The sequence below is a fragment of the Pelodiscus sinensis genome, chromosome 2 (assembly GCF_052426305.1).
Source record: "Pelodiscus sinensis isolate ZL-2025 chromosome 2, ASM5242630v1, whole genome shotgun sequence".
NCBI lineage: Eukaryota > Metazoa > Chordata > Testudines > Trionychidae > Pelodiscus > Pelodiscus sinensis.
In genome coordinates, this window is record NC_143053.1 from 2,546,353 (window position 1) to 2,572,117 (window position 25,765).

Here is a 25,765-nt window from a genome sequence, read left to right on the forward strand (position 1 = left end):
CCGAGCGCCAGGCCGCCTGGGTGCAGAACAGCGCTCCCTTTGTTGCAGCAACGGGCGGCACGGCCATGCCCCACCACGAGGGCGGCTGGGCCGGGGGCTGGCTCTGAACACTCCCCGGCCTTCAGAGCTCTGCAGCCCCTGGCAACACCCTCTGCCCAGCCAGCGCGTGATCTCCGGGGAGCTGGGGGGCCTGGAGCCAGGCAGCCGGGGCGCTGGGAGGGCAGGGCAGAGGCGTGGGGGGCCGTGCTAGGGCATGAAGCGGGTCCCTGCAGTGGTGGGCTCCGGAGGCACCTGGGGGAAGCCCTGTAGCAAGCAGCTGTTAGTCGGGGCCGGGCTGGGCCCGGCTTGGTCCCTGCCCACTGCATGGGACAGGATGCCTGGGGGCCTGTCAGCCAGCTGGGGAAGTGCGGGCACATGACTAGTCCTGCCGTGGGCTTTGGACCGTGCTCGATCGGCAGCGACTCTCAGGGCTGGGCCGGGGCCTAAGTCCTCCCCCGCCGGAGTCCCTCTGCCTTCTGAGCCTGCCTCCCCTTGCCAAGGACTCTGGGTCCTGCAGGCCGTGAGAAGCCGGCGGGGGGGAGAGCCTGGCCCTTTCCCAGGGCTGGGGCGAAGCTCGTGCCCCATCTTGCTGGCCTGGGTGCCCCACATACCTGGGGTGCGGGTTCCTGCAGCTCAGTCCAGCTGGCCAGGGAGCTGTCTCGTTCCCCTCGGCCTGTGGGCCCTGCCCCACGCTGACGGGTTCCCCGCTGAGCTGAGGCCCTGCACCTCCAGGCCTGCGTGGGGTGGGGAGAGAGCTGAGACCAGACTTGCCCGCGGGGCTGCGGTCCCCTGTGCCAAGGACCCTGCCAGCCCAGCGGCCGAGGAGTGCAGGAGACGGAACTTTGCCCACAGCTGGACCGGGCCTGGGGAACTCCCTGCCACAAGACAGGAGGGGCCCTGGGGCCAATGCCTGCCTGGTGTGAGCGGGGAGAGGGGGCTGCTGGCTGGCTCCCAGGGAATGCCCCCCCCATGGTAGCGGGGTCAGGCTGAGGCCAGTTTCATAACAGCTGCACATTGACACGCATGCCTGGGGCTCAGTCGCCCTTTGCCTATGGCAGAGCTGGAGCTGAGGCGGCTCCGTCCCACCCCTCGCCCAGCAGCTGCACTGCGCCCCCTGGCCTCTGTGTACCTGGCTGGGCTCCTGCAGCCGCCCGGGAGATGGGGGGCACCGGCTCCTTCCAGCCAGGAGTATGGCAGGGGCCCGGCACTGGTGTAGGACGGGGCCCGGGACGAGCCAAGCGGAGAAGCCGGGGCCGGTTCGGCTGGGAGCAGAGCCGCCGGGATGTGCTAGCCCAGTGGGGTTCTGCGTGGGGCATCGTATGGACATTGTGCACACGCAGGGCTGCCAGATTCGGCGCTTTACGCCCCCGTTTTCCTGCCGTGTCACTCAAGCGGCGCATGGAGCCAGGGCCCATGGCAGGAGGGGTGGCTGCACCAGCACTGAGGGTGAGAGCCAGGTGCCCCCCTGCATCCGATCCCAGTGCCGTTCTGGGTCCACCTGCACCTGCCCACGTTCTAGGCCCCCAGCGGCAGGAGCGACTGCCCTGGCCATGACAACCCGGCAGCCCACGGAGACAGAGACCACTCGCTGCCCTCGGCTGCTGGGCTGGAGGCCTGGCGAATCCTGTCTGGGGTGGGGAGCGTGAACAGGGTCATTTACCCCTTGGCAGAACCAGCCAGGGGCCACCTGAGGACATCGCTAGGCCGGAGGTGCAAGCACACGCAGCAGGGAGCATTCACCTGGCCCATCGACCTGGGGAACTCCTTGCTGGGGGATATTGTCATGGCCAAGCCTCTTACGGGCTTCCAGACAGAACTAGGCCTCTCTGGGCACAGCCTGGGGCTGGGCCTGACTCCTTTGCCAGGCAAGTCTCTGCCTGGAGCCCCTAGCTGGGTGGCTCTGTGCCAGGCTCCCCCTCCCCCTGGGCCAGTGGGGTGGGGCTGGGAGGGCCCAACAGGGCTTGTGGGGCTGAGCTGCTGTTTGCTGACTCACCCCGGCTCAGCTTCCGCCTGCGCCCAGCCCGGAGGGCGTTTTCATTTCCCGGCCGGGCCTTTGCCTGGGCACCGGGCCTTTGCCTGGGCACCGGGCCAGCCTGGCTCTCGCCCCTGGGGCCTGCGCTCCGGGCACCGGGGGGCTGCAGGGGAAACGGCGACTTCTCTGCCCTGGCACGACCCGCGGACGAGCATTTCCCCTGGCGCTGCCCCGCCATGGGCAGGAGGGAGGCGGCGCCAGGTTTTCTGGAGGGGCCGTTGGCGAATCTGCCTCCCCCCGGATCCCGCGGCTGGGACCGCAGACCTGCCCCGGAGCGACCCTGCCTCCCCGCCGAGTCCCGTCCGGCCGAGGCAGCCTGGGCCTGGGGGCAGCTGGGCCAATGCAGAGCGGCACTGACCCCCCCTTCCCCCGTGGCTGCAGGCTGGGCGCCCCTTCCGGCCTTGGCGCCCAGGGGCACAGGAGCAGGGCGTGTCTCCTGGAGGGGAACCTTTGACCCCCGGCTCCTGCAGGCGACGCCGCCCTCCCTCCCCCCGGGCAGGGTCCAACCAGGGCCCTGCTGACTGGCCCGCTGGGGCCTGGCTCCCGCTATGAGCAAGGGGGCTAGTCCTGGGGCGGCCGGCAGCCAGGCTGGGCCGCGATGCCGGGTCTGGCTGCAGAGCGCGCGGAGCAGCCGTTAGCCCCGCCTGTGCTGGCCGCACCCAGGGCGCTTCCTGCAGACGCTGCCACGCCTGGGACGGGCCCCGACTCCCAGCCCTGCGGCCCTGGCCCAGCTCCCTGCAGCCCCCCACCCCCGGCCCGGCTCCCTGCAGCCCCCGACTCCCAGCCCTGCGGCCCCGACCCAGCTCCCTGCAGCCCCCCACCCCCGGCCCGGCTCCCTGCAGCCCCCGGCCCCCAGCCCGGCTCCCTGCAGCCCCCGGCCCCCAGCCCGGCTCCCTGCAGGCCCCGGCCCGGCTCCCTGCAGCCCCCGGCCCCGGCCCGGCTCCCTGCAGCCCCCGACTCCCAGCCCTGCGGCCCCGGCCCAGCTCCCTGCAGCCCCCCACCCCCAGCCCGGCTCCCTGCAGCCCCCGGCCCCCAGCCCGGCTCCCTGCAGCCCCCGGCCCCCAGCCCGGCTCCCTGCAGCCCCCGGCCCCCTGCAGCCCCCGGCCCCCAGCCCGGCTCCCTGCAGCCCCCGGCCCCCAGCCCGGCTCCCTGCAGCCCCCCACCCCCAGCCCGGCTCCCTGCAGCCCCCGGCCCCTGCCCGGCTCCCTGCAGCCCCCCACCCCCAGCCCGGCTCCCTGCAGCCCCCGGCCCCGGCCCGGCTCCCTGCAGCCCCCGACTCCCAGCCCTGCGGCCCCGGCCCAGCTCCCTGCAGCCCCCCACCCCCAGCCCGGCTCCCTGCAGCCCCCGGCCCCCAGCCCGGCTCCCTGCAGCCCCCGGCCCGGCTCCCTGCAGCCCCCGGCCCCCAGCCCGGCTCCCTGCAGCCCCCGGCCCCCGGCCCGGCTCCCTGCAGCCCCCCACCCCCGGCCCGGCTCCCTGCAGCCCCCGGCCCCGGCCCGGCTCCCTGCAGCCCCCGACTCCCAGCCCTGCGGCCCCGGCCCAGCTCCCTGCAGCCCCCGGCCCCCAGCCCGGCTCCCTGCAGCCCCCGGCCCCCGGCCCGGCTCCCTGCAGCCCCCGACCCCGGCCCGGCTCCCTGCAGCCCCCGGCCCCGGCCCGGCTCCCTGCAGCCCCCGGCCCCGGCCCGGCTCCCTGCAGCCCCCGACTCCCAGCCGTGCGGCCCCGGCCCAGCTCCCTGCAGCCCCCCACCCCCAGCCCGGCTCCCTGCAGCCCCCGGCCCCCAGCCCGGCTCCCTGCAGCCCCCGGCCCCGGCCCGGCTCCCTGCAGCCCCCGGCCCCCAGCCCGGCTCCCTGCAGCCCCCGGCCCCCAGCCCGGCTCCCTGCAGCCCCCGGCCCCCGGCCCGGCTCCCTGCAGCCCCCGGCCCCGGCCCGGCTCCCTGCAGCCCCCGGCCCCGGCCCGGCTCCCTGCAGCCCCCGACTCCCAGCCCTGCGGCCCCGGCCCAGCTCCCTGCAGCCCCCGGCCCCCAGCCCGGCTCCCTGCAGCCCCCGGCCCCCGGCCCGGCTCCCTGCAGCCCCCGACCCCGGCCCGGCTCCCTGCAGCCCCCGGCCCCGGCCCGGCTCCCTGCAGCCCCCGACTCCCAGCCCTGCGGCCCCGGCCCAGCTCCCTGCAGCCCCCGGCCCCCAGCCCGGCTCCCTGCAGCCCCCGGCCCCCGGCCCGGCTCCCTGCAGCCCCCGGCCCCTGCCCGGCTCCCTGCAGCCCCCAGCCCCCAGCCCGGCTCCCTGCAGCCCCCGGCCCCGGCCCGGCTCCCTGCAGCCCCCCACCCCCAGCCCAACTCCCTGCAGCCCCCGGCCCCTGCCCGGCTCCCTGCAGCCCCCTGCCCGGCTCCCTGCAGCCCCCAGCCCAGCTCCCTGCAGCCCCCTGCCCGGCTCCCTGCAGCCCCCAGCCCCCAGCCCGGCTCCCTGCAGCCCCCGGTCCCTGCCCGGCTCCCTGCAGCCCCCAGCCCCCAGCCCAGCTCCCTGCAGCCCCTGGCCCCGGCCCGGCTCCCTGCAGCCCCCGGCCCCGGCCCGGCTCCCTGCAGCCCCCGGCCCCTGCCCGGCTCCCTGCAGCCCCCTGCCCGGCTCCCTGCAGCCCCCGGTCCCCGCCCGGCTCCCTGCAGCCCCCCGCCCGGCTCCCTGCAGCCCCCGGCCCCCGCCCGGCTCCCTGCAGCCCCCTGCCCGGCTCCCTGCAGGCGCAAAGGACATCTCTGGGTACGCCATGCCGACAGGCCCCTGCTCAGAGGGTTGGTGCCGCGCCCCTGCGGGCGGTGGGCTGAGCGAGGCCAGGCTCTGGGGCTCATGGCCTCCCGGCTGGGACCACAGGACAGCTGCCCCCCCAGCCGAGGCCTTAGACACAAGCAGCTTCATTCAGCCCCGGCACCATCTGTTCCGCAAATCATCCCCCGGCCCTGCCCCACAGGGCTTCCAGGCCAAGCGCCAGAGCAGGGGGACAGGGGGACACAGGCGGGCCTGAAGGGGGACACAGACCCGTGGGAGTGCAGGGGGACACAGGCGGGCCTGTGGGGTGCAGGGGGGACACAGGCGGGCCTGAAGGGGGACACAGACCCGTGGGGTGCAGGGGGGACACAGGCGGGCCTGAAGGGGGACACAGACCCATGGGGTGCAGGGGGACACAGGCAGGCCTGAAGGGGGACACAGACCCGTGGGGTGCAGGGGGACACAGGTAGGCCCATGGGGTGCAGGGGGGACACAGGCAGGCCTGAAGGGGGACACAGACCCGTGGGGTGCAGGGGGACACAGGTAGGCCCATGGGGTGCAGGGGGGACACAGGCAGGCCTGAAGGGGGACACAGATCCGTGGGGTGCAGGGGGACACAGGCAGGCCTGAAGGGGGACACAGACCCGTGGGGTGCAGGGGGACACAGGCAGGCCCGTGGGGTGCAGGGGGACACAGGCAGGCCTGAAGGGGGACACAGACCCGTGGGGGTGCAGGGGGACACAGGCGGGCCTGTGGGGTGCAGGGGGACACAGGCAGGCCTGAAGGGGGACACAGACCCGTGGGGTGCAGGGGGACACAGGCAGGCCCATGGGGTGCAGGGGGACACAGGCGGGCCTGAAGGGGGACACAGACCCGTGGGGGTGCAGGGGGACACAGGCAGGCCTGAAGGGGGACACAGACCCGTGGGGTGCAGGGGGACACAGGCAGGCCTGAAGGGGGACACAGACCCGTGGGGTGCAGGGGGACACAGGCAGGCCCGTGGGGTGCAGGGGGACACAGGCGGGCCTGAAGGGGGACACAGACCTGTGGGGTGCAGGGGGACACAGGCGGGCCCGTGGGGTGCAGGGGGACACAGGCAGGCCTGAAGGGGGACACAGACCCGTGGGGTGCAGGGGGACACAGACCCGTGGGGTGCAGGGGGACACAGGTAGGCCCATGGGGTGCAGGGGGGACACAGGCAGGCCTGAAGGGGGACACAGGCAGGCCCGTGGGGTGCAGGGGGACACAGGCAGGCCTGAAGGGGGACACAGGCCCGTGGGGTGCAGGGGGACACAGGCAGGCCTGAAGGGGGACACAGACCCGTGGGGTGCAGGGGGACACAGGCAGGCCTGAAGGGGGACACAGACCCGTGAGGTGCAGGGGGACACAGGTAGGCCCATGGGGTGCAGGGGGGACACAGGCAGGCCTGAAGGGGGACACAGACCCGTGGGGTGCAGGGGGACACAGGCAGGCCTGAAGGGGGACACAGGCCCGTGGGGTGCAGGGGGACACAGGTAGGCCCATGGGGCGCCAGGCTCACTGCGCCCGCTCGATTTCATCCCACGCAGGGTCGCCAGGTGCCTCGTGGGTTCCTCCGTCCCCTGCCGAACGTGCCATCCCCTGGCTCGGCGCTTTGCCCGCTCGCCGGGGCGCCGGCGGCACCAAGCCGCAGCCGGACAGGTCTGGGCAGTTCCGTGTGCCGGGTCACCGGCTCCCCTGGCTCCCCACCCCCCGGGCAGCACGCGGCTCAGCCCCCAGCCTGCCCCTGCCCCGTGCATGGGCAGAGCCAGGCCAGCCCGAGGCAGCAGGGAGGAGCCCTGGTCCCGCACTCGACGGGGTGGGCGGCAGACAGCAGCTGCAGCCAGACAGGCGCGGAGGTAGGAGAGGGCTGGAGAGTGGGGACGGGAGCGGGCAGCGGCTGGGCCCGGGGGGGGGGGGGTGCGCTCTGGGAACGGGTCACAGGCGGGTCTGCCTGTGCACATCCGTGTGTGTGCGACAGGGAGAGATGGGTGCCTGTTGCGGGACATGTGTGCACGTGCACAAGCATGGGGGGCTCGTCTTCCACGACTGGGTGGGTGGGAAGGGGGGGGCATGTGAAATGCCTGTTGGGTGGCCTGGTGTGTGTGTGTGCGCATGAGTGTGTGTGTGTGTGTGTGTGTGAGACCTGGTGGAGGTGAGCGAGAGAGATGCCCGTTAGGGACAAGGCGTATGTGTGGGGGTGCCTGTTGGGCCACCTGGTGTGTGTGTGTTTGGGAGTGCTTGGGTGACCTGGACTGTGTGTGGGGGGGAGGTCAGTTGGGTGACCTGGCGTGTGTGGGGGTGCCAGCTGGGTGACATGGTGTGTGTGGGGGGGTGCTGGCTGGGTGACGGGAAGCGCTTGTCGGGGGACGCAGGGTGCCGGCTGGGTAACATGGTGTGGGGGGGCGGCTGGGTAACATGGTGTGGGGGGGGGGGTTGGGTGACATGGTGTGTGGGGGGGCAGCTGGGTGACATGGTGTGGGGGGGTTGGGTGACATGGTGTGGGGGGGTTGGGTGACTTGGTGTGGGGGGGGCAGCTGGGTGACATGGTGTGGGGGGGGCTGGGTAACATGGTGGGGGGGGGGGGTTGGGTGACATGGTGTGTGGGGGGGGCTGGGTGACATGGTGTGGGGGGGGGCAGCTGGGTGACATGGTGTGGGGGGGGCTGGGTAACATGGTGGGGGGGGTTGGGTGACATGGTGTGTGGGGGAGGCTGGGTGACATGGTGTGGGGGGGGCTGGGTGACATGGTGTGGGGGGGCTGGGTAACATGGTGGGGGGGGTTGGGTGACATGGTGTGTGGGGGGGGGCTGGGTGACATGGTGTGTGGGGGGGGCTGGGTGACCCGAAGCGCCTGTCGGGGGACCAGCAAACAGCCGCAGAGCCCCCGCTCGGGGCAGGGCGCTCACCCACGCCACCTCTGTGGGGGGCCGGGGCAGCCCTGGCACAGTGCCAGGGTGACTGTGCCTGGAAGCGCTTGGCAGCGCCCCCCATGGTGCCCCCAGCCCCGCGCAGGCCCCAGGGGAACGGGCACCGGGAAGGGGAGACCCCTACTGCTCGGAGCCCACGGCCCAGCCTTCCATGGCCGGGGAGCAGAGGTGCCCAAGGGCCTTTCCTGCCCCTGATCTCTGGGGCTCTGTGGGTCAGTTCCCCACCAGGAGCCTTTCCCGGCTGGGCTGTAGCCCCCCCCCCCCCGGATCCTCCCCTCCCCCCGCCTGCGGGCAGAGCGCCAGGGTCTGGCCACGGGTTCTAGGCAGCCGAGCCTGAGCAGGGAGAGACAGGAAATACCCCCGGGGCGTAAGACAAGGGCTGGGTACAGACAGTGCCCCGGGCAGCCAGGGGAACCGAGCCGCCTCTGCCCGCCCCCACCTCGCCGGGACCCCCGCCCCCGCGCCCCCGTCCGCAGCCAGACGTGACTCCGCCAGCCAGGAGAACAGGGGGGTCGTTGCTTCTCCGGGATCCAGCCCGGCCTGCCCCTTCCCAAAACCACCCAACACGCCTCCCCCAGGCAGCCCCCCCCCTTTGTTTAAACCCCTGCCCCTGGCCAGGGGAGAAACCTCCGGCCATTGCCTGCCTGCTTCTGACCAGGGCAACCCCCCCCCACCCGGGCAGTGCTACAGACACCGGCCAGTAGGGGTCACCCCCAGCCCACACAGCAACCAGGGAACACCCCACCAGCGTGGACCCAGGGCCAGGGGAGTGGACAGCCCCCCCCCCCCCCCCCCGTCACAGTAAGAAAGGGTTAATTGGTCCCTACAGAGTCCAGCTGGCACCGGGCTGCTCCTGAGCCTCTAACAATCCACAGCCCCTGGCTTTCCCCGACCCCTTCGAGCCACGGCCCCTCTGTGAAGGGGGGGCTGCTACCGGCCCCAGGGCTCCGCCAGCGCCCTGCCGGGGCGGCCTGCCCGAGGGACGAGCGATGGCAGAGCCGCGCCTGCCCTGCCCGGCCCTGGCTGCAGAGGGGGCTGTGGAAGTGCTGGGCCAGCCCGAGGCAGCCACCTCTGGGGTGGGGCGAGGCCGCTATGTGGGCTAGGATGAATGAATTGATGAACTGACAAGCAAACGCTGATCGGTCAACACTGTGGGACACACACACACACACACACAACACACACACACACACAACACTGTGGGACACACACAAACACAACACTGTGGGACACACACACACACACCCGCCGGGGACATTTCTTAGCAGGACACACACACACACACACACACACACACACACACACACACACACACGCCGGGGACATTTCTTAGCATCACACACACACACACACACACACACACCCGCCGGGAACATTTCTTAGCAGGACACACACACACACACACACACACCCCCCCGCCGGGGACATTTCTTAGCAGGACACACACACACACACACACACACACACACACACACACCCCCCGCCGGGAACATTTCTTAGCAGGACACACACACACACACACACACACACACACACGCCGGGGACATTTCTTAGCATGACACACACACACACACACACACCCACCGGGGACATTTCTTAGCAGCACACACACACACACACACACACACACACACACACACACACACACCTGCCGGGGACATTTCTTAGCAGGACACACACACACACACACACACACACACACACACACGCCGGGGACATTTCTTAGCATGACACACACACACACACACACACACACACGCCGGGGACATTTCTTAGCAGGACACACACACACACACACACACACACACACACGCCGGGGACATTTCTTAGCAGGACACACGCACACACACACACACACACGCCGAGGACATTTCTTAGCAGGACACACACACACGCGCACACACACACACACACACACACGCCGAGGACATTTCTTAGCAGGACACACACACACACACACACACACACGCCGAGGACATTTCTTAGCAGGACACACACACACGCACACACACACACACACACACACGCCGAGGACATTTCTTAGCAGGACACACACACACACACACACACACACACACACACACACGCCGGGGACATTTCTTAGCAGGACACACACACACACACACACACACACACACACACACACACACACACACACACACACGCCGGGGACATTTCTTAGCAGGACACACACACACACACACATGCTTGCGCCAGGCCTGGAGCTGCGGCTCTGCATTGACAGTGTCCAGGGGCCGGGCGGGCGGGCAGCCCCTCAGTTCTGGCTCGTGGCGGGTTCAGGGCTCAGCCCCCCGCCCTGGACAGGGGCTGCTGCCTCCCCTACCAGAGGCCTCAGCGCAGGCGACAGGCCGCCGGTCGGCGAGGGGAGCTGGTTTTTAAACCAGGCCCCTGGCAGACCAGCCCCCGCCTGGGCCCCTCACTGTGGCCTCTGGTACCACGGAAGCAGCATGGAGTGGCGGGGGGGGGGCTCCTCGGGAGGGGGCCGGAGCGCACTGGCTGCCGGCCCCGCCCCCGCCCCCGGGAGCTACAGACTAGTTGAGTAGCCAATCAGAATCGCTGAGGTTACCCGAATTTTCGACTAAGCGACAGCCCTCGTCTGGCCGACACCGCTGGTTGGGGCGGGGCAGGGGGTCGGGTTTGGGGAGGTTATTTAGCCCTGAGCTGGAATCGCGCAGGGGTCGAGCACCCGCTGGCGGCTGGGACGCGGGCCGGGGCTGGGGGATCCCAGCGAGCCTGGCTCAGAGAGAAGCCGGAGCAAACCCGGGGTCACCCCGAGGGCTGGGCCTGCCCGGACTGTGTGCTGAGCCGGGCGATGCACTGGGGCAGGTAGAACAGCTACGGAGCGCCCCGGGCAGGAGTTACAGCTTAACCCGCCGTCACTTCTTACCGCTCCGCGGGGGCGTCAGCACACAGCGTCCGCTGGCCCCGCCGCAGCTCCAGGCAGAGCACAGAGCCAGCGCTCGAGCGCCCGGGGCCGGCCCCTTCCCGGCCAAGCCCAGGGTGTAGTCCCTTTCTGAGCCGTGGGGAAAATACTGCGGGGAGCCCGCCGAGGTGACACGGGGTGCAGGACGGCCAGTCCCCAAGGCTGCTGGCTGTGCCAACGCCCCAAGCCAGCGTCTGCATCCCCCTAGGGTGCGTCTGCACATCCCCACATAGCTGGCCCGTGGCTTTTCAGCAAGCCCGTCCCTTGGCAATAGAACGGGTGCGCTGGACCGGCCTCCCTGCAAGCCCCCTTCCGCGGGGAACACGGAGCCTGTCGGAAGGCGGGCGACGCCCACGTCACCATTTCAAACCCATTTCAAAAGCCAGCGCCCAGGGCCGGATTAAGGGGAGCACCAGCCTATGGGGGGTGCCTGATGGCAGCTGTAAGGTGTATAGCGCACAGGGGGCGGGGCCATACATGCACCGTGCACCCAGGGGTGGAGCCGCGCATGCGTCACACGCCCGCTGCCCGGGGCGCAGGAATGGCTCGAGCCAGCCCTGCCTGCACCACAGAGAAGCAGCCGGACTGAAAGGGTTCAGAAAAGGGCAACTAAAATGATGAGGGGTTTGGAACGGGTCCCATGTGAGGAGAGGTTAAAGCGACTGGGACTTTTCAGTTTAGAAAAGAGGAGACTGAGGGGGGATAGGATAGAGGTCTATAAAATCATGAGTGGTGTGGAGAGGGCCAATAAAGAAAAGTTATTTATTAGTTCCCTAAATAGAAGAACTAGAGGACACCAAATGAAGTTAATGGGGAGCAGGTTTAAAACTAATAAAAGAAAGTTCTTCACACAGCGTGTAGTCAACCTGTGGAACTCCTTGCCAGAGGAGGCTGTGAAGGCTAGGACTAGAACAGAGTTTAAAGAGAAGCTGGATAATTTCCTGGAGGTTAGGTCCATAAAAGGCTATTAGCCAGGGGATAAAATGGTGTCCTTGCCCTCTGTTTGTCAGAGGCTGGAGAGGGATGGCAGGAGACAAATCGCTTGGTCATTGTCTTCGGTCCACCCTCTCTGGGGCACCTGGTGCTGGCCACTGTCGGCAGACAGGCTACTGGGCTAGAAGGACCTTTGGTCTGACCCAGTCCGGCCGTTCTTATGTTCTCAGTGTAACCAGAGACCCTAGCGGCACAGCCGCCGCCTTCCACATCCCAAAGCCGTCAAGACCCAAAGCAAGGGCACTCAGGGTGTGTCTAGACTACAGGGTTTTGTCGACGAAACTAACCCTGTGTCTACACTACGCCGAGGTCTGTCGACATCACGTCAGCAGAACTGGGCAGTTTTGTCGACGGCGGCAAACCTCATTGTACGAGGAATAACGCCGTGTGTGGACAGAGTGCTGTGGGCGGAAGGCGCTATCGCACCTCCACTGTCCTTGGTGTCTACACTGTCATGCTGACCAAGCGGCTTGCTCCGTCGACGGAGCTGGCTGCAGTCTAGACGCTCTTTGTCGACACAAGCCTGCAGCCTAGCCGTACCCTTAGAGCGGGGACGCACTGCTCTCAGCTTCATGTAGCATGGACACGCCAACTGACAAGTTCTTCCCCTGGTTTTTCCTTTCTTTTTCCTTCTCTGCCCCACACCCCTCTGCGCTATTGATTTGGAACCTGGGCCCCTTAAGCCCCACACGGCTGAGGAAGTGGGCTGAGTCCGGCTCCATGTTTTGTTAGTCTCTAAGCCGCCGCTGCTGGAAGACCCGCGTCTGCACTCACGGGGCCTCCCGGCACGCCGCTGCCATAGGGGTCTCCCCCAGCAAGCCCCCCATAGGCACAGCTGTGTAGTGCAGACACAGGCTGGGCCTCTAGGGTCGCGCTTTGGGAGCCATTTCCAGCTGGCCCCTGTTCCTCTGGCTCCACGCCCCTCCCCCCACGGCTCTAGCGCCATCAGGGACAGGAGCATAGACTGCAAATTGGTCATGACTAGCTCCGGTTCCTCTGACTCTCTCTGGCTTTAGCGCTGTCTGGGATAGGAGCACAGACCACACGTTGGTCATGGCTAGCTCCGGTTCCTCTGACTCTCTCTGGCTTTAGCGCTGTCTGGGATAGGAGCACAGACCACACATTGGTCATGGCTAGCTCCGGTTTCTCTGACTCTCTCTGGCTTTAGCGCTGTCTGGGATAGGAGCACAGACCACACATTGGTCATGGCTAGCTCCGGTTCCTCTGACTCTCTCTGGCTTTAGCGCTGTCTGGGATAGGAGCACAGACCACACATTGGTCATGGCTAGCTCCGGTTTCTCTGACTCTCTCTGGCTTTAGCGCTGTCTGGGATAGGAGCACAGACCACACATTGGTCATGGCTAGCTCCGGTTCCTCTGACTCTCTCTGGCTTTAGCGCTGTCTGGGATAGGAGCACAGACCACACATTGGTCATGGCTAGCTCCGGTTCCTCTGACTCTCTCTGGCTTTAGCGCTGTCTGGGATAGGAGCACAGACCACACATTGGTCATGGCTAGCTCCGGTTTCTCTGACTCTCTCTGGCTTTAGCGCTGTCTGGGATAGGAGCACAGACCACACGTTGGTCATGGCTAGCTCCGGTTTCTCTGACTCTCTCTGGCTTTAGCGCTGTCTGGGATAGGAGCACAGACCACACGTTGGTCATGGCTAGCTCCGGTTCCTCTGACTCTCTCTGGCTTTAGCGCTGTCTGGGATAGGAGCACAGACCACACGTTGGTCATGGCTAGCTCCGGTTTCTCTGACTCTCTCTGGCTTTAGCGCTGTCTGGGATAGGAGCACAGACCACACATTGGTCATGGCTAGCTCCGGTTCCTCTGACTCTCTCTGGCTTTAGCGCTGTCTGGGATAGGAGCACAGACCACACGTTGGTCATGGCTAGCTCCGGTTTCTCTGACTCTCTCTGGCTTTAGCGCTGTCTGGGATAGGAGCACAGACCACACGTTGGTCATGGCTAGCTCCGGTTCCTCTGACTCTCTCTGGCTCTAGCACTGTCTGGGATAGGAGCACAGACCACACGTTGGTCATGGCTAGCTCCGGTTTCTCTGACTCTCCTCAGCTCTAGCGCCATCAGGGACAGGAGCACAGACAATGTGCTGGCCATAGCTAGCTCCGGTTCCTCTGACTCTCTCTGGCTCTAGCACTGTCTGGGACAGGAGCACAGACCGCGCATTGGCCATGGCTAGCTCCGGTTCCTCGGGCTGCCCCCCGGCTCTAGCATACCTCCAAGTGTGTAAATGCACACATCTGGGTGTGCAAATCTGGGTGTGCATGCACACGTGTCTGGCTGTGTGTACGGGTGTGGGTTTTAGGCGGGGTGCACGCCCACCCCTCTGGGCTGTGTGTGTTCGTGCACATCTCCATGTGCTTCTGCATGTGTCGGGGGGTGCCTGGCCCCCGGGAATGAGCTTCGCACTGCATGGGTGGTACACAGACAGAAGGTGATGCTGGGGTTGCCCTGGCTTTGTGGGGTTTACCCTGGATTGGGGGTGGGGCACAGTGCACAGATACGAGGCAGTGATGCTGGGGATTACCCTGGCTTTGTGGGCTGTCTGGGTGTTACCCCGGCTTTGTGGGGCTGGCTGGGGGTTACCCCGGCTTTGTGGGGTGTCTGGGTGTTAGCCCAGCTTTGTGGGGTGTCTGGGGGTTACCCCGGCTTTGTGGGGTGTCTGGGTGTTAGCCCGGCTTTGTGGAGCTGCCTGGGGGTTACCCCGGCTTTGTGGGCTGTCTGGGTGTTAGCCCGGCTTTGTGGAGCTGCCTGGGGGTTACCCCGGCTTTGTGGGGCTGGCTGGGGGTTAACCTGGCTTTGTGGGGTGTCTGGGGGTTACCCCGGCTTTGAGGGGCTGGCTGGGGGTTAATCCAGTTTTGTGGGGCTGGCTGGGAGTTACCCTGGCTTTGTGGGGCTGGCTGGGGGTTACCCCGGCTTTGTGGGGCTGGCTGGGGGTTAACCTGGCTTTGTGGGGCTGGCTGGGGGTTAATCCAGTTTTGTGGGGCTGGCTGGGAGTTACCCTGGCTTTGTGGGGCTGGCTGGGGGTTAACCTGGCTTTGTGGGGCTGGCTGAGGGTTACCCCGGCTTTGTGGGGCTGGCTGGGGGTTACCCTGGCTTTGAGGGGCTGGCTGGGGGTTACCCCGGCTTTGTGGGGTGTCTGGGGGTTACCCCGGCTTTGTGGGGCTGGCTGGGAGTTACCCTGGCTTTGAGGGGCTGGCTGGGGGTTACCCCGGCTTTGAGGGGCTGGCTGGGGGTTACCCCAGGTTCGGGGAGCGGGGCATGTCGCACAGAAGCGAGGAGGTGTTGCTGGGAGCTGCCCGGGGACTGGGGGTTACCCCAGCACTGGGGTCAACACAAGGCTGCTGCGCTGGCTTCCCGAGGCGCTCCTGCCCCCCACGCGCTGGCCCTGCAGCCCCTCCCCCGGGGCCCTGGGGTCGCGCCCCTCCCTCTGGTTCAGCCCCCCTCTGTCTGACCCCCAGGCCCTGCCCGCGGCGCGCCAGGGAGCCATGGCGCTGGTGGTGCACGTCCTCGCCTGCCTGCTGGGCACCGGCTCGTGGGTGGCCATCAACGGCGTGTGGGTGGAGCTGCCCCTCCTCGTGCCCCGGGTCCCGGAGGGCTGGGACCTGCCCGCCTACCTCACGGTGCTGATCCAGTTCGCCAACGTGGGGCCGCTCTTCGTCACCCTCATGCACCACTTCCGGCCCGGGCGGCTGAGCGAATCCGGCGCCATCTGCGTCCTCGTCAGCCTGGGGGCCCTGGCCTGCCTGCTGCTGGCCTTCCTCTGGCAGGAGACCACGGTGGTGGGGGGCAGGCCCCACAGCACCGCCCTCCTGGCCCTGCTCTTCTTCCTCTCGCTGGTGGACTGCACCTCCTCCGTCACCTTCCTGCCCTTCATGCTGCGCTTCCGGGCCCGCTACCTCACCACCTACTTCGTGGGCGAGGGCCTGAGCGGCCTGGTGCCCAGCCTGGTGGCCCTGGCCCAGGGCGTGGGGGTGGCCCGGTGCGTCAACGGCAGCTTGGCCGGGAACGCCTCGGGCGCGGAGGGCCCCGGGCTGCGGGCGGAGTACCAGCCGGCCAGGTTCTCCGCCCGCGCCTTCTTCCTCTTCCTGGCCGCCATGATGGGCCTGTGCCTCGCGGCCTTCGTGCTGCTCAACCACCTCCCGGCCGCCCGGCAGGAGCGGGCCAAGGAGCGGGCCCGGGTGGAGGCCGGCGCGGGCCCAGCCGTGGTGGAGGAGCGGGCCATGATTGGCCCCACCGAGAGCCGCCGGCGCCCAGGCGGGCCCTTCGGCACCGGGACGTACTCCTGGCCCCAGGTGGCCTACATCTTCCTGGGCCTGGCCTGGGTCAACGCGCTGACCAACGCGGTGCTGCCCGCCGTGCAGTCCTACTCCTGCCTGCCCTACGGCAACGCGGCCTACCACCTCTCGGCCACGCTGGCCGCCATGGCCAACCCCCTGGCCTGCTTCCTCGGCATGTTCCTTCCCAACAGGTGGGCAGTGATGGGCTGATGTCAATCAGGGTGCTGGGTTGCTCCAGGGTCCTGGGGGAGGGCTGGACCCTGGGGGCAGGGCGTGGGAGAAAGGGCAGGCTGGTCTCCTGGGGCGAGTTGGGGGGTGTGGCAGGTGGGTATCACAGGGAGCAGGGTGTGGAAGGCAGGGGGCAGGCGCCGGGGGAGCTGGGACAGGTGGGTATTGTGAGGGTCACTGCGGCAGGCAGGTATTGTGGGGGATCCCTGGGGCAGGTGGGTACTGTGGGGGGGTCACTGAGTCAGGCGGGTATCGGGAGGGTCATTGAGGTAGGCGGCTACCGTGGGGGGGGGTCACTGGGCAGGCAGGTACCACGGGGGAGGTCACTGGGCAGGCGGGTATCGGGAGGGTCACTGAGGCAGACAAGTACCGTGGGGGCTCACTGGGGCAGGCAGGTACCATGGGGGGGTCACTGGGCAGGCGAGTACCATGGGGGGGGGTCACTGAGGCAGGCAGGTACCATGGGGGGCTCACTGAGGCAGGCAGGTACCGTGGGGGGTCACTGGGGCAGGCAGGTACCATGGGGGGCTCACTGGGTCAGGCAGGTACCGTGGGGGTCACTGGGCAGGCGGGTATCGGGAGGGTCACTGAGGCAGACAAGTACCGTGGGGGGTCACTGGGGCAGGCAGGTACCATGGGGGGGGGTCACTGAGCAGGTGGGTACCATGGGGGTCACTGAGGCAGGCAGGTACCGTGGGGGGTCACTGGGGCAGGCAGGTACCATGGAGGGGGTCACTGAGGCAGGCGGGTACCATGGGGGGCTCACTGGGTCAGGCAGGTACCGTGGGGGTCACTGAGGCAGGCAGGTACCTTGGGGGGGGGGGTCACTGAGGCAGGTGGGTACCATGGGGGGCTCACTGGGTCAGGCAGGTACCGTGGGGGTGTCACTGGGCAGGCGGGTACTGTGGGGGGGTCACTGGGCAGGCGGGTACCATGGGGGGCTCACTGGGTCAGGCAGGTACCGTGGGGGTGTCACTGGGCAGGCGGGTACCATGGGGGGGTCACTGGGCAGGCGGGTACCATGGGGGGCTCACTGGGTCAGGCAGGTACCGTGGGGTGTCACTGGGCAGGCGGGTACCATGGGGGGCTCACTGGGTCAGGCAGGTACCGTGGGGGTGTCACTGGGGCAGGCGGGTATCGGGAGGGTCACTGAGGCAGACAAGTACCGTGGGGGGTCACTGGGGCAGGCAGGTACCATGGGGGGGGGTCACTGGGCAGGTGGGTACCATGGGGGTCACTGAGGCAGGCAGGTACCGTGGGGGGTCACTGGGGCAGGCAGGTACCATGGGGGGGGTCACTGAGGCAGGCGGGTACCATGGGAGGCTCACTGGGTCAGGCAGGTACCGTGGGGGTCACTGAGGCAGGCAGGTACCTTGGGGGGGGGTCACTGAGGCAGGTGGGTACCATGGGGGGGGGGTCACTGAGGCAGGTGGGTACCATGGGGGGCTCACTGAGTCAGGCAGGTACCGTGGGGGTGTCACTGGGCAGGCGGGTACCATGGGGGGGTCACTGGGCAGGCGGGTACCATGGGGGGCTCACTGGGTCAGGCAGGTACTGTGGGGGGGTCACTGGGCAGGCGGGTACCATGGGGGGCTCACTGGGTCAGGCAGGTACCGTGGGGGTGTCACTGGGGCAGGCGGGTACCGGGGGGGTCACTGGGGCAGGCGGGTACCGGGGGGGGTCACTGGGCAGGCGGGTACCGTGGGGGGGTCACTGGGCAGGCGGGTACCATGGGGGGCTCACTGGGTCAGGCAGGTACCGTGGGGGTCACTGGGCAGGCGGGTATCGGGAGGGTCACTGAGGCAGACAAGTACCGTGGGGGGTCACTGGGGCAGGCAGGTACCATGGGGGGGGGGTCACTGGGCAGGTGGGTACCATGGGGGTCACTGAGGCAGGCAGGTACCGTGGGGGGTCACTGGGGCAGGCAGGTACCATGGAGGGGGTCACTGAGGCAGGCGGGTACCATGGGGGGCTCACTGGGTCAGGCAGGTACCGTGGGGGTCACTGAGGCAGGCAGGTACCTTGGGGGGGGTCACTGAGGCAGGTGGGTACCATGGGGGGCTCACTGAGTCAGGCAGGTACCGTGGGGGTCACTGAGTCAGGCAGGTACCGTGGGGGTGTCACTGGGCAGGCGGGTACCGTGGGGGGGTCACTGGGCAGGCGGGTACCATGGGGGGGTCACTGGGCAGGCGGGTACCATGGGGGGCTCACTGGGTCAGGCAGGTACTGTGGGGGGGTCACTGTGCAGGCGGGTACCATGGGGGGCTCACTGGGTCAGGCAGGTACCGTGGGGGTGTCACTGGGGCAGGCGGGTACCGGGGGGGTCACTGGGGCAGGCGGGTACCGGGGGGGGTCACTGGGTCAGGCAGGTACCATGGGGGGGTCACTGGGCAGGCGGGTACCGTGGGGGGCTCACTGGGTCAGGCAGGTACCGTGGGGGTGTCACTGGGCAGGCGGGTACCATGGGGGGGTCACTGGGCATGCGGGTACCATGGGGGGCTCACTGGGCCAGGCAGGTACCGTGGGGGTGTCACTGGGCAGGCAGGTACCGTGGGGGGTCACTGAGGCAGGCGGGTACCGTGGGGGGGGTCACTGGGCAGGCGGGTACCATGGGGGGCTCACTGGGTCAGGCAGGTACCGGGGGGGGTCACTGGGGCAGGCAGGTACCGTGGGGGGGTCACTGGGTCAGGCAGGTACCGTGGGGGGTGTCACTGGGCAGGCGGGTACCGGGGGTGTCACTGGGGCAGGCGGGTACCGTGGGGGGGTCACTGGGGTAGGGGCTGGAGATCATAGGGGATGGGGGGGTCCCTGGGCCCAGCTCCGCGTCCCCTCACCAGGCTCCTTTGCCCCCAGGTGTTTGCTGACCTTGGGCCTCCTGGTGGCGGCCGGCTCCGCCTTCGGCTGCTACATCATGGCCATGGCGGTGCTGAGCCCCTGCCCGCCCCTGCTGCAGAGCCCCGCCGGGGGGGCGCTCATCGTAAGTCGGCGCCCTGCGCCCGGTGCCCGCCCTGCGCCGCGGGGGAGGCCGGCCGGGCTGCCTGACGTGCCGCTCTCCCTGCCCAGGTGCTGTGCTGGGTGCTGTTCGTGGGGACGCTCTCCTACGTGAAGCTGATGATCGGCGTGATCCTGCGGGACGAGGGGCGCAGCGCCCTGGTGTGGTGCGGGGCCGTGGTGCAGCTGGGCTCCATGCTGGGGGCCCTCACCATGTTCCCGCTGGTCAGCGTCCACAGCCTCTTCCGCGCCGGAGACCCCTGCAACACCCGCTGCCCCGGCTGAGCCGCCGCCGCCAACCGGGGAGCATCCGGGGCCAGATGGGGCTCCCTTGGGACACTAGCCACACTGGTGTAGCACTGCCGCCCTCTGCTGGCTGAAATCAGAACTGTGCCAGCCAGCATCACCAGCCCTATACTGCCCACAGCTAGTGGCGATTCTCCTTTAGCACAAGTAGCTCAGGCCTGGGGCTGAAGAGAGGGAATCTTTGACCTCTGTACGTGCGGTCTCTGTGATGCAGGGGTTGGCTACTGTGCCATGCAGGGATAACTCAAGCGGCCACAAATGTGGTTGTTCCACTCAGGTTATTACACTGTGCCCAGCACACTGGCACCTAGGCTCCCTGGCAACAATTCTAGGCACTGAGCTAGAGCTGCTCTGTTAACTCCTGCAGATCCGGATTATGCCCATTCTACACAATGGGGAAACTGAGGCACGGGATGGCGAAGGGATTTGCCCAAGGTCACCCAGCATGTCCATGGCTGAGATGGGAATAAAACCCAGGAGTCCTGTCACCTGCTGCTGTGCTGGATGCCAGGAGCAGCCTGGTGCCCTCAGAGACCCTCCTGGCACCAGGCTCCATGGCTGAGCTGCCTGGTGAAAGCTGCTCCAGGGAACAACTCCCCTGCCCCTGGTGTGGCCGACATCAGAGCCAGGATGGGATGGGCCTGTGACGGCGCATTGGGGTTTTCCCGTCTCCTGCACCCCCGTATGGCACGAACAGACTCCACCAGCCAGTAGAACAGAGGGAGTTTATTGCTTCTCCAGGGTACAGCACCGCACAGATGGAATCTGGTTCCAGGGCAGGCCTAGGATGCCTCAGCCCCCCTTGATATGGGGGGGGGGGCTCTGAGCTCCTAAACCCCAGCCTGTTGCCTAGGCTGCTTCCTCCATGATCCCAGACAGAGACTAACCCACTCTCTTCCAGCCCTGCCCCCAGCCAGGGCGGCATCCACCTTCCTTTGTTTCTCTCCCTGGGGGGTAGCTGGTCAGACAGGTAGAGACCCTCTTTACATAATGACTCACCCCCTGCCCTGCTGGGCCATGCTACAGCCAGCAAGTTACCCCCCACTACGTCACAGGGCCCATCTCTGCTGCCCCAGCGCAGGTAGGGGCAGGGCCTTGCTCCCCAGCCAGCTGGCCTCACTCTGCCTGTCCTGAGAGGGCCCCGGGGGCCGGGGGGAGGCGGCCACCCTGCTTGGACCAGAGGGCACCAGGTGTGATGGGCGCAAGACCCACGGCTCGGTGTGCGTCGCCGCTACTGGCTGGGTCACGGAGAGCTGCGCCTGCTGCAGCTGCATGTGGCTGGGATACCACGTGGGATACCACCACCGTGCAGGGAGGTGCATTAAACCTGGGGGGAGGCTTCGTCCCCATTCTGTGTCCTGCCCACGCCCACAGCTTCCCACACACCCTCCCAGGGCCTGTTTTTCTGGCTGGAGGAGTTTCCAGAGGGAGTGGGGCAAACCAGGGTCCTGCGGAGTCCTCTGTCTCACCGGCCGGGCCCCTGCTCCCACCATGACCGGCTGCAGAGCTCCCAGGCACCCGCAGGCGGGCACACGCCACAGAGAGGCTCCAGCCAGTCCCCCCACGTACCCGCCTGCCCGGCTCACAAGCCTGGCCCTGCAGACGTTTGTAACCAGCCCCGCCCCTGCCTCCGTGTGCAGCGGGCAGCTGCCAGCGTTCACACGCTAAGTGGAGGTTTCCCCAGCCCGGTACGTAAAACACGCCGTTGTGAGGCAAGTGGAAAGCGGGTTTCATTAGCCACAGCCAGATCTTATGTGGGTACGTGTGGGCGGCATCACAGGCCAGAGATGGAAGCGAATAAATGTCCCATGTCAATTCTGTGAACTAAACAAGATCGGAACCAGGTAATGTGCTTGTCCCGGGAGGGGGGAGGGTACACAGGCCTGCCCCTGCCAGCCCTCGTGCCCTATGAAGCACAGTACCAGCACCCCCATGGCCCTCCTTGGGGAGGGGGCTGCAGGGTCAGATGCTGTGGGAGGCAGGGGGTTGCCAACTCTCCAGGCTTGGACCAAGATTGCACCCTCAGCAAGTTTGCGGACGACACTAAGCTGGGGGGAGAGGTAGATACGCTGGGGGGCAGGGAAGGGTCCAGAGTGACCTTGACAGATTGGGGGATTGGGCCACAAGAAATCTGATGAGGTTCCACAAGGACAAGTGCAGAGTCCTGCCCTTGGGACGGAAGAATCCCAAGCATTGTTACAGGCTGGGGACCGACTGGCTAAGCAGCAGTTCTGCAGAAAAGGACCTGGGGGTTCCAGTGGATGAGAAGCTGGAGATGAGTCAACAGGGGCCCTTGTAGCCAAGAAGGCTAATGGCATATTAGGTGCATTAGGAGGAGCATTGCCAGCAGATCCAGAGATGTCATTATTCCCCTTTATTCGGCTTTGGTGAGGCCACATCTGGAGTATTGTGTCCAGTTCTGGGCCCCCCACTACACAAAGGATGTGGACGCATTGGAGAGGGTCCAGCGGAGGCAACCAAAATGATTAGGGGGCTGGAGCATATGACTTATGAGGAGAGGCTGAGGGATTTGGGTCTGTTCAGTCTGCAGAAGAGAAGCACGAGGGGGGATTTGAGAGCTTGTAACTTCCTGAAGGGGGTTCCAGAGAGGCTGGCGAGAGGCTGTTCTCAGGGGGGCCAGATACAGAAGAAGGAGCAATGGGCTCAGGTTGCAGCGGGGAAGGTCTAGGTTGGAGATTAGGAAAAACTCTTTCCCTAGGCGGGTGGTGAAGTGCTGGGCTGGGTTCCCTGGGGAAGGGTGGAGTCTCCATCCCTAGGGGTGTTTAAGTCCCAACTGGACCAAGCCCTGGCTGGGCTGATTGAGTCGGGGCTGGTCCTGCCTTGGGTGGGGGTTGGACGCGACCCCTCCTGAGGTCTCTGCCCGCCCTGGGGTTCTACGGGTCCATGATAAGCACTGTCCCCCGCACCCCCCCCCACCCGGTGCATTGGCTGGGCAGATTCTCCCCACCCCTGCTCACCTGAGACAGACAGGCGGGGATGGCGCCTAGATCACAGCTTGGCAGGCTCAGGACCCATCCTGGAGCTGACCCCACCAGCCCAGGCCAGCTTGGGGGCAGGAGCCAGTTCTCGCTGGGAGAACGTTGCCCAGCCAGGAATGGCTCAGGGCCGTGCCAACAGACATGACACCTGCACCATGACTGGACCCCGGCCTAGGTCCTGCAGCTCTGACCCCCCCCAGCACAGAGTCCCAAGAGACTCCCCCAAACCCCAGACCCCAGGAAGTGATCGGGGGACTGACCAGGGCCAGCAGACGGCCCCTTTCCAGGAGCGAAATGACACCAGCTGGTTCCTGTCGGCCTCTCAACTGTGGCTGCTGCTCTGGTGGAAGTCACCGGCCCTGGGGGAGAGAGGGCAAAGGGCTGGACTCCCAGAGAGACCCCGCCCAGCCAGCGCAGTGCCCAGTGCGATACCCAGAGAGACCCCGCCCAGCCAGCGCAGTGCCCGGTGCGATGCCCAGAGAGACCCCGCCCAGCCAGCGCAGTGCCCAGTGCGACACCCAGAGAGACCCCGCCCAGCCAGCGCAGTGCCCGGTGCGACACCCAGAGAGACCCCACCCAGCCGGCGCAGTGCCCAGTGCGATACCCAGAGAGACCCCGCCCAGCCAGCGCAGTGCCCGGTGAGACGCCCAGAGAGACCCCGCCCAGCCAGCGCAGTGCCCAGTGCGATACCCAGAGAGACCCCGCCCAGCCAGCGCAGTGCCCGGTGAGACGCCCAGAGAGATACCACCCAGCCGGCGCAGTGCCTGGTGCGATGCCCAGAGAGACCCCGCCCAGCCAGCGCAGTGCCCGGTGCGATACCCAGAGAGACCCCGCCCAGCCAGCGCAGTGCCCGGTGCGACGCCCAGAGAGACCCCGCCCAGCCAGCGCAGTGCCCGGTGCGACGCCCAGAGAGACCCCGCCCAGCCAGCGCAGTGCCCGGTGAGACGCCCAGAGAGACCCCGCCCAGCCAGCGCAGTGCCCGGTGCGACGCCCAGAGAGACCCCGCCCAGCCAGCGCAGTGCCCGGTGCGACGCCCAGAGAGACCCCGCCCAGCCAGCGCAGTGCCCGGTGCGACGCCCAGAGAGACCCCGCCCAGCCAGCGCAGTGCCCGGTGCGACGCCCAGAGAGACCCCGCCCAGCCAGCGCAGTGCCCGGTGCGACGCCCAGAGAGACCCCGCCTAGCCAGCGCAGTGCCCGGTGCGATGCCCAGAGAGACCCCGCCCAGCCAGCGCAGTGCCCGGTGCGATGCCCAGAGAGACCCCGCCTAGCCAGCGCAGTGCCCGGTGCGACGCCCAGAGAGACCCCGCCTAGCCAGCGCAGTGCCCGGTGCGACGCCCAGAGAGACCCCGCCCAGCCAGCGCAGTGCCCGGTGAGACGCCCAGAGAGACCCCGCCCAGCCAGCGCAGTGCCCGGTGCGACGCCCAGAGAGACCCCGCCCAGCCAGCGCAGTGCCCGGTGCGACGCCCAGAGAGACCCCGCCCAGCCAGCGCAGTGCCCGGTGCGACGCCCAGAGAGACCCCGCCCAGCCAGCGCAGTGCCCGGTGCGACGCCCAGAGAGACCCCGCCCAGCCAGCGCAGTGCCCGGTGCGACGCCCAGAGAGACCCCGCCCAGCCAGCGCAGTGCCCGGTGCGACGCCCAGAGAGACCCCGCCCAGCCAGCGCAGTGCCCGGTGCGACGCCCAGAGAGACCCCGCCCAGCCAGCGCAGTGCCCGGTGCGACGCCCAGAGAGACCCCGCCCAGCCAGCGCAGTGCCCGGTGCGACGCCCAGAGAGACCCCGCCCAGCCAGCGCAGTGCCCGGTGCGACGCCCAGAGAGACCCCGCCCAGCCAGCGCAGTGCCCGGTGCGACGCCCAGAGAGACCCCGCCCAGCCAGCGCAGTGCCCGGTGCGACGCCCAGAGAGACCCCGCCCAGCCAGCGCAGTGCCCGGTGCGACGCCCAGAGAGACCCCGCCCAGCCAGCGCAGTGCCCGGTGCGACGCCCAGAGAGACCCCGCCCAGCCAGCGCAGTGCCCGGTGCGACGCCCAGAGAGACCCCGCCCAGCCAGCGCAGTGCCCGGTGAGACGCCCAGAGAGACCCCGCCCAGCCAGCGCAGTGCCCGGTGCGACGCCCAGAGAGACCCCGCCCAGCCAGCGCAGTGCCCGGTGCGACGCCCAGAGAGACCCCGCCCAGCCAGCGCAGTGCCCGGTGCGACGCCCAGAGAGACCCCGCCCAGCCAGCGCAGTGCCCGGTGCGACGCCCAGAGAGACCCCGCCCGGCCAGCGCAGTGCCCGGTGAGACGCCCAGAGAGACCCCGCCCGGCCAGCGCAGTGCCCGGTGCGACGCCCAGAGAGACCCCGCCCGGCCAGCGCAGTGCCCGGTGCGACGCCCAGAGAGACCCCGCCCGGCCAGCGCAGTGCCCGGTGCGACGCCCAGAGAGACCCCGCCCAGCCAGCGCAGTGCCCGGTGCGACGCCCAGAGAGACCCCGCCCGGCCAGCGCAGTGCCCGGTGCGACGCCCAGAGAGACCCCGCCCAGCCAGCTCAGTGCCCGGTGCGACGCCCAGAGAGACCCCGCCCAGCCAGCGCAGTGCCCGGTGCGACGCCCAGAGAGACCCCGCCCAGCCAGCGCAGTGCCCGGTGAGACGCCCAGAGAGACCCCGCCCAGCCAGCGCAGTGCCCGGTGCGACGCCCAGAGAGACCCCGCCCGGCCAGCGCAGTGCCCGGTGCGACGCCCAGAGAGACCCCGCCCGGCCAGCGCAGTGCCCGGTGCGACGCCCAGAGAGACCCCGCCCGGCCAGCGCAGTGCCCGGTGCGACGCCCAGAGAGACCCCGCCCGGCCAGAGCAGTGCCCGGTGCGACGCCCAGAGAGACCCCGCCCGGCCAGCGCAGTGCCCGGTGCGACGCCCAGAGAGACCCCGCCCGGCCAGCGCAGTGCCCGGTGCGACGCCCAGAGAGACCCCGCCCGGCCAGCGCAGTGCCCGGTGCGACGCCCAGAGAGACCCCGCCCGGCCAGCGCAGTGCCCGGTGCGATACCCAGAGAGACCCCGCCCGGCCAGCGCAGTGCCCGGTGCGACGCCCAGAGAGACCCCGCCCGGCCAGCGCAGTGCCCGGTGCGACGCCCAGAGAGACCCCGCCCGGCCAGCGCAGTGCCCGGTGCGACGCCCAGAGAGACCCCGCCCAGCCAGCGCAGTGCCCGGTGCGACGCCCAGAGAGACCCCGCCCAGCCAGCGCAGTGCCCGGTGCGACGCCCAGAGAGAC

General features: G+C 68.3%; 1 protein-coding gene across 1 annotated transcript; it reads left to right on the forward strand.

Annotated features, from left to right (window-relative positions):
• Positions 1-6,568: 6,568 nt before the first annotated feature.
• On the forward strand, positions 6,569-21,363 carry LOC112546462 (riboflavin transporter 2-like). Its single transcript, XM_075916823.2, has 4 exons — positions 6,569-6,695; positions 15,186-16,195; positions 19,086-19,209; positions 19,296-21,363. Exons 2-4 carry the CDS (start codon positions 15,213-15,215, stop codon positions 19,506-19,508), a joined length of 1,320 nt encoding a protein of 439 aa, XP_075772938.2. The 5' UTR covers positions 6,569-6,695; positions 15,186-15,212; the 3' UTR covers positions 19,509-21,363.
• The last annotated feature ends 4,402 nt before the right edge of the window (positions 21,364-25,765 follow it).